Source organism: Pseudorca crassidens, chromosome 20 (assembly GCF_039906515.1).
Source record: "Pseudorca crassidens isolate mPseCra1 chromosome 20, mPseCra1.hap1, whole genome shotgun sequence".
In the NCBI taxonomy this organism is placed as follows: Eukaryota; Metazoa; Chordata; class Mammalia; order Artiodactyla; family Delphinidae; genus Pseudorca; species Pseudorca crassidens.
The window spans coordinates 35,668,741-35,676,906 of NC_090315.1; the positions used below are offsets into that span (position 1 = coordinate 35,668,741).

An 8,166-nucleotide genomic window follows, 5' to 3' on the forward strand; every position below is an offset into this window, starting at 1 on the left:
CTGGCCCAGCTCGAGCCCTGGCATTTCTGACCGCCCCAGGGCTCACCTGCAGGGTCAGGTAGAGCCTGTGAGGGCTCCCGGGGCTCGCCCAGTCCACGCTGAGGGCTCGGCACTGAGCCAGGGCCGGGCGAGCTGCACTTCGGGTGCTGGAGTCCTCGTCGCCGCCAGCCGGGCTGTCTCTTCCACGCCCTGTCCCAGGACAGAGGAGACAGGTGAGATGCTTGACGCTGGCTGGAGAATGCTGGCCGGGGACCACTGGCCAGGGCCGTGGCTGAGCTCCCCTTTCACACATTCCAGGCAGCCCAGGTGCTGCCAGGGAGGACTCACACGCCCTCACATGCCTGCCCTACACAGAGGGAAGGCCTGGCACTCGGCGGGGGCTGCACTCCTTCCTAACCACAAGCCGCCCTGGGATCCTCTGCAGGAAGTCGCCCAAGACCCCGCGGGAGGCGGCGGGCTCCCCTCCCTCCACGGTGGCGTTAGGGCTGGCACCTGCCCACGAACACCCTCTACAGACAGCAGCAGAAGGAAGCTGATGCCACCCTGGCTGCGCTAATCTTCACAGGAGGTGCACCCTGGGGCCGCGGCCTCATTACCGAGGCTGCCTCTAGGTGGCAATTTCTCCCCTGCCTTCATAAAGACCAACCCCACGCTGGGTGGCGTGGTCCCTGCAGCCTCCAAAAACACAGGACCAGTTAAGGCACATCCGCTCGAGCCTCTGACACACCGCCTCCCTCACTGGGTGCGGGGAGAGGGCTGCAGCAGCGACACCCCATTCACCCCTCCCTTGACCCACCTCCAGAGCCTGTGGGACCAGACGGGGCGGGAGAGGGGATTCGCCTCACAGGGCAAGCCGCAGAGCTCCCACCCTGGGGGGCCATCACATCCTGAATGCCAGCACTGGGCCAAGTGCTTTCCAGGCCTTATTGCCCTTCTTGATCCTCAGTTTCCTTCTCAATACAATGGGCATAAGGAACCAAGCTCAGTCCTGCCATGAGGATTAAACGGGGCGACACATGTAAAGTGCTCACACAGCAGGTAGCCAGCAATGCAGGCCATCAGCTCCTCACAACAACGCTGAGAGGTAGGAACTGGAGACCCAGAAGGGTTGATAATGTGCCCAGGGTCACACAGAGCCAGTATTCCAGTCCCATGTGCTACCCCACCCTCTGCTTGCCTACCCTTCTCAAGGCAGCAATGAGAGGGGGGTGGGGGTAGAGAGGCCCAGGGACATCCACACTGGCTGAGGCTCTACCCAGTGGCAGGCACCACGCTTAGCATTTCACACACACGATTTCACTGGGCCTTTGTCTTAAATTTTAAAAGTAGATAAAGGTCTGTATGGTCACATAATCCTCATAACACTAATTTAAGAGACCAATACACACACACGTAAGACTAGAAGGAACTATATAAAATGTTTAGTGACAGGCTTATAGGTGATTCTTATTTTCCTTCTTATACTTTTCTGTGTTTTTGTTTTGGTTTCGTTTTTTAGTTTTCCAAGAGAACAGGTTTTTGTTTTTTTTCAATTCTTGCTTTCTTTCTTTCTTTCTTTTTTTTCTTTTTCTTTCTTTTTTTTTTAACCAGAAAAGCAATACTGTTCATTCATCTTTAATCCTTTGGACAACCTTGTTGGGTAGAGACCATCTTCAGCCCCTTCCAGACAACTGGGGCTACCTGACCCAAAAGCCCAAGCTTTCCCCGGCGGCCTCCAGGGTCACCCCCAGCCTCACTGTCCCCTGCAGAGAGACTTCGGAGGACAGCGCTCTGGCTGCCACCTATGGCACAAGTGTGATGAGAGAGAGGGAACTGGAGTTTGCTATGTGCCCTCTCTGGGCCTCAGTTTTCCCTTCTGTACATAGAGGGGGGCTTGGACTTGATGTCCTAGAGGGACTCTGCCAGCTCAGACAGGCTGGCAATCTCCCCGTAGGTCAGGGGCAGTCAGACAGCAAACCCCTGAAGGCATCTTGTCTGAAGATGCCCCCGTCCCCACATTTACAGGACAACCTACCCAAGCCAAGGCTGGCAGACAGTCATGGGGCAGCTCCCCGGTCCTGACGATCTAGCTCCCACCGGGAATCAGAGGAGCTGCCCACTTCTTGACGCTGGAGGCACCAGGGGACATGACCCAGAAAGGAGAGCTGCTGTTGACAGCTCCCCCAGGGGCACAGCGGGGGCCCAGACTCGGGGGCTCCCTCACTGCCCACCTGCTGTCGGGGCCACCTTGGATGGCACCTAGAAGGAGCGCATGGCACCCACTCCCTGCCAGGCCACGCTCCGGAGCAGCCTCCGTCCACTCCTCGCCATCCGCGGGCAAGCCCTGGCGGAATCAAGTGTCAGATCCGCGCAGGGCACCGGGCAGCAGTTCACCTACCTTGTTTACCGGTCGCGGGCAGAAACCGGAGCGAGACCACGAGCGCTCCGCCGCCAAGGACAGGCGGATCGCAGAGCCACAGCCACCTGGCCGGGCCAGAGAGCGCGTGGCTATGCGCGGCGTTCTCCCCCTGCGCTACAGACTGCGTTAACGTTTAACTCGGCGTCCCCGGCGTCTCTTTACAGACCGGCGCGGGGCAGGAGCGCCCAGCGAAATTGACGCCCTGACTCCACGCCCGGCTCGCGGGCTGCCGATACCCTGTAATTACCTGACAGCTCTGACTGAGCCTAGGAACTTGCCAGAAACCCCGATCTCATCGCTGGTATCTGGAGGAAGGAAAGGAAATAAAGAGGCATTTTAAAAATGCGGACTCACCAGTTCTCAACCTCCCCGGGCCGGTGTGTGGGAAAGGGCGGGCGGCCGGGCTGGCTGGGGCGGGGCGAGCCATCCCCGGCTCGGGCTCCCCGGCCCGGCCCACTCGCCACAGGCCGCGCAGCGAGGGCGTGGCTCCCAGGTTCCACGTCCTGCGAGACGGGACCATGGCCCGGCGGGGCTCAGCAGCCTCCTCCGGGCGTCGGGCAGCCTGCGGAGAGAGCAGGAAAGCGAGATTGAAGCCCGCTAGCCGGAACCCTCCGCTCCCATCCCAAGCTGATCGGAGCCCACCATCTGGAAGGGTCCGCTGAACTGGGTCACCTGTAAACCAGAGCCCCAACTCGAATGTCCCCCAAGGAGCCCCTGGGCTCACGGGCTGAAACAGAGCCTATCACCATTTCAGGGTACTAGTTAAGGAGAAGGGAGGCTCAGAAGTGGGCAGAGAGCCCATCAGGTGTTTCTGCAGCGCAATGTGGAGACCCCACATCTCAGCCCCTCCACTCGGAGCCTGGCAGCATAAAGACAGGTCACAGCCCCACACGGAGGAAGCACCAGTCAACAGCGTCTCCATGAATCTATTCAGAAGGGGCCTTGACTGTGGCTGTGACATCAGGCTTACATATAGCAAATTCTCTTAAAATCAGCTCATTCTTGTATTCAACTAGCCTTCACACTGTACCTACAACTGGCAGACACCGAGCTAGGATTTGAAATACAAAGATTCATTCATTCCTCATTTAATAATTATTTACCCAGTACCTGCTGTGTGCCAGGCACCTGCCAGGGGTCCTCTTTGATCAGGAGAGACATGGCCTCAAAGCTCCCTGTCAGGAGGGAGGTAAACACTTCAACAAACCTCCACAATCAAAATAGGATGCAGGGAGGCACCAGGTAGTATGGAGAACGGGGGTGGGTGTGGGGAACACTGGTCTGGGTAGAAAGCCCCATGGGGCCCTTATGAACAGAGCAAAGGAACAGAACAGACTTCTTTTACTGCACAAGTCTTTATTGAGTACCTATTGTGTGCAAAGCAGCTCTGAGGGCATTTAAGGTGACATCAAGCTGTGACACCAGACTCAGAAAACAAGTAATGCCATTTACAGAAGAAGCCAAGTCAGCTCGGAGGGGCAATGTGGAGTTTGCTTTTGGTTTTAAAATGGAGTTGGAGGCACCCAAGGACTTTCTAATGGCGCCACCTGGGCTGTAGGCCACTTTCCCTAACCCTCACTGCACTGACCACTCTCTACCAGGCAGTAAAGATATCTGTTTGAACAGTGTCCATCTCCCCTGACCCTCTATGGCTGCCCAGGGTGGGTCCCACAGCACCCAGCCTAGAGCGAAGCTACATCCACACCAAACACCTGGTGATGGCTTTTGGGTGAAGGCCCGGAAATGAATGCAACAAAAGCTCAAACTTAAGCTTGGAAGAGAGCAGGGCTGGAGATGGAGACACAGAACCGGGAGGCTGACGGGGTTCCCTGTGGCACAGGTGAGAATGCAATCACCAAAGGTGGTGCAAGATGAGAGGCAACCAAGAAGGATGGAGCTCACTCCAAGTGGGAAGAAAAGCTGGAGAAGGAAGGTCAGAGGTGGCAGGAGCACCAGGCAGGTGCAGAGTCCTCAGAGGTGACCGGAGAGTAAGGGGGAAGGAGAGGATGGTCAGTTCCCAGGGAACCATGCCACGGAGAGGTCAAACTGGAAGAAAGGTCAGTGGAGCAGGGCAGAGGGCAGATGTGGGAAGGCCCAAGGGGGATGGGGGCTAGAGGAAGCTGCCACTTCCTTCACTTTGGAGAAGCTGGCTAGGATGGGAAGGAGAGGATGTGGTATTTAGCATAGGAGAGATGTGCACATGCTGGGTCAACAGAGGGACAGGAGTGACTGAAGCATCGAGAGGCAAGAGAAGAGTGCAAGGATGGGCGGCCTGAACATCTGGTGACCGATGTTCGCAGAGCTGAGCCCTGGAAGAATGCCAGGCTCCTGACTAGGGCGTCATGGTCGCTGCCTTCCTGGACTAAGGAAGACAACTTGGAGGAGGAAGGAGGCTCCTGGGTGCAGTCTCCCTGGGAGGGGGCAGGACTGCCGGCCAAAGGGTGGGTTGGAGGCTAATCCAATATGGGGGCAGCTCTGCTGAGGAAATGGGAGATGGAGCAGTGTGGAATGGAAGGAACCAGGAGGAACCAGATGTCCCCTTCTCCAGGCTGCTTGGCACGGAGCTGGGCGCACAAGCAACCCTGAGGCTCAGCTGCCCAAGGGATGAGGAGGGAGTGAGACAGGCTCCACCTGCATGCCGAGCTGCTGGGAAGGTGAGATGGCGGAGGACACTGAAGGTCGATGTCACAGTTGAGGGAGAAGACTTTTAAAGGGCATCAGCTAAGTCTGAGGGGGTCAGGGACAGAAGGAGACAATATTTCGTTGGTTTCAGGAAGGGAAGTTGGGAGGCAGTCAGGAAGATATCAGGAAGAAAGAGGAAGGATGTGTGCAAGATGCTGAAAAGGAAAAAGCAGCTGAATTTAGCAGCCTGAGGGGTGTGAAGGTCAAAAGTATCAAGGACTTTCAAACAGCCCAAGGCTGGAGACTCAAAAGCCTAGGTCATGGGGCGAGGTGACGGGGGCATATGAGTAGAGTGGTTATGACCGAAAGCTGCTTCAGAACCCGGCTGTGCCACTTACTAGATGTGTGACCCTGGGAGAATTACTTTGTCTCTGTGCCTCAGTATCTCCATCTGTGAAATGGGGAGAACTCTACCTTATAGGGTTGGTGTAAAGTTTAGACAATCATATATACAATGTTCAGAACAATACTGGCATATACAAAGAATACCCAAATTTTATTTTTTCAGTGACCTCTATCCAGTGGTGGGTGGATGCAGAGGGCTGGCTGCAGGAGAGCCAGCACCTGCCTCTCTGGGTTTAGGCCGGGGTGGTAGAGCTACAGCCCCCTTGCCCCAGACCAGGGATATTGCAATGACTGGGGGACACATTTGACAACTGCCCAGAGACTGCTGCCCAGGAGGCTTGGTCTCCCTGGGAGAGCGGGCAGAATGTCAAGGAGGTTGAACAGGGGCTGGACTTCCCCTCCGCACAATCACACGTCCTGGGTTTTGCAGGTCAACCCAGATTTCAAAATCTCTGCTCCCTGGTGTCCATAAGGACAGCAGAACTCATGACCCTGCGTCCCTAAAATCCAGTCACTGCAAACACAGGGCCCCATTCTGAGACTGCATTCCTTGCAAATGACTCTCAGGCCAAGGAGAGGGTTACTTTTATCAAGGGCATGGGGAACAGCCTGGGCCAGCGTACCGTGCTCACTCAGCCTCAGGCAGACAGAAAGCCAGAGAAGATGAAAGGCCAGGGGTGGCCACGACCCCAAACCTTGAGACAGATGTGTGTATTGGCGGGGGTTGGGGTGTCGGAGGTGCAAATGGTACCAATTTATATGCCGCTTCCTCTTTAAAATCTGCCAGGACCAGGCCCTTCACTGCGCCAGAGTTCTGCTCTAACTCACAACAGGGGGTTGAAGGAGGTGGCTTCTGGCTCGCCCTTCCTGCTGGGCCCGCTCCCCCCCCCGGCCCCCCCTCCGCCAACCGCCCCAGGCTACCGCTGTCAAAGGCTCAATTTCGCCCACTGCCCAGGACGGCACCGGCCCAGGCCCTCCTTCCTAACCTGGGGCTGGCCCACCCCATCCCGGCCCTGCGAAGGGGAAAGTGAACTGCCCAGGGGACCTACGGGGTGGCAGGGCCCGAAACTGCAGCCTTCAGGGGAGCCCTGCGGATGCAGGGACCTCTGCCAGGGGAGGGGGCGGCGCTGACGGGCACGCGGTTCCCCGGCAGTGTCCGGCTTTCCCGGGCCATTGAAATCGGAAAGGGGGTCCCGAGGCTGCTTGGATTCCAGCGGACATACCGCCCCCATGCCCTGCTCGGCTCAGACTGGACGGCGCAGGGGGGTGGGGGCAGGATAGCGCAGGGCCGGGTCTCCGAGGCCCGGCCCTCTCTGCGCCCCCCAACGGGGCCACGCAGGGGGATCCAGGACGCGGCACCCCGAACGACAGGCCGGGCGGAACCCGAGCGCCCAGCCCGTCCTCAGCCCGCCCGAGCCCCGGACTCACCGGCCTGGTGGAGGCAGGATCCCTGCGTCGCCGCAGCGCCCGGGGCTCGGCCCGGCCCTCCAGCGGGAGGCAGCTCCACGCCGCCGCCTCCTCGGCCCGCCCCGCTCCCGCCCCTCTCGGGCCCCTCCCGCACACTTTCCACAGGAAATGATTAACTCCGGGCCGCGGCGCGTTCCCATGGCAACCGGCTCAGACCCAGGTGGGGGGTGGTGGCGCGCGCGCACACGCACAAACTCACACTCGCACGTGGGGCCGCCCATTCTGCTCAGACCTTCCCGTTGAGTGTCCCCACGCCCCACAGACGCCCGTGCACACGTGCGCTCTCACCCCTGGCGCACACGCACCTTCTACGTGCTCACATACATAGACAGTATACGTGGCTCTCACGTATGTTTGCACACATGCTCTAGTGAGTCCACATGAACACATTCACAGTTCTCACACACATCCCCGCGCTTTTGCACTTAAACTTACACTTTCGTTCTCACCCCCTCAAAGCCTAGTACTACAAAACTTTCGCACACAGTAGTTACTACTCACAGGCATACTTACAAGTACTCCCTGGCTACCCTTCACACACTCTCACAACCTCTAGTACACGTCTTCTTGACCTTCTAGCATGCACACTACACACTCTTACACAATCTAGCTAGTACGTGTGCACACTTGCACATTCTCACGCACTTTCCACGTGCACTCACATTCCTGTACGGTGCTCAGACTTAACCCCATGCTTTCCCACGAATGCTGCACATGCGCCTGAGTACACAATCCATTTGCACACGCTCACACACGTTCTCACACGCTCTCTGACTCTTTGTCACACTACAGCCTGTACATGCTTTAAAACCCCAGTACACGCTTCCACACACGCTCTAGTTAGTGCACACAGGCATGCACTGTCACACATTAGCACACGGGTTTTCACACACATTTCTCACTAGCTCTATTAGGAATACACAGGCCAGGTTGCCTGCCCACAGGACACCACCTGCTGCCCCCCGCTCCTCAGCCACCCTATTCCCCTCTCGCACCCCCTCAATAGATAAGCGTCTTGCAGAGCAGGGAAGCTGTTTGGGATTTTTTAAGGTAAAATATTCCTTTGCATTCCAGTGAAAACACGTTCAGAATGCAGCCGCTCCGGAGCAGGCAGAAGCTCCTGGTGTAGCCGCAGATGGCCCTCCTCATAGGTTGCCCCAGAAGAAGCCTGGGGAGGCCAGGCAGCCGGCCGGCCAAGGAGAACCAGCTGACCCGGGGGAGCCACTCTGTTCTTTGTCTCCCAAACAGAGGCGGCATTTCACTCCAGTGTCAGC

At 57.6% G+C, this 8,166-nt stretch overlaps 1 protein-coding gene across 6 annotated transcripts in view; it reads right to left on the bottom strand.

Annotated features, from left to right (window-relative positions):
• Positions 1-6,999, bottom strand: part of KIFC3 (kinesin family member C3) — a 35,913-nt gene extending 28,914 nt beyond the window's left edge. For 4 of the 6 annotated variants that reach the window (XM_067719866.1, XM_067719864.1, XM_067719861.1 and 1 more), the window contains exons 1-2: positions 2,753-2,960; positions 47-189 (exon numbers count right to left, since the gene is read on the bottom strand). In XM_067719866.1, coding sequence (XP_067575967.1) covers positions 47-189; positions 2,753-2,918 — 309 coding nt within the window. In that variant the 5' untranslated portion in view covers positions 2,919-2,960. Of the gene's footprint in view, positions 1-46; positions 190-2,377; positions 2,699-2,752; positions 2,961-6,853 lie in introns of those variants that run through there. The other 2 variants (XM_067719863.1, XM_067719867.1) reach the window with 2 other exon arrangements.
• Between the last annotated feature and the right edge of the window lie 1,167 nt (positions 7,000-8,166).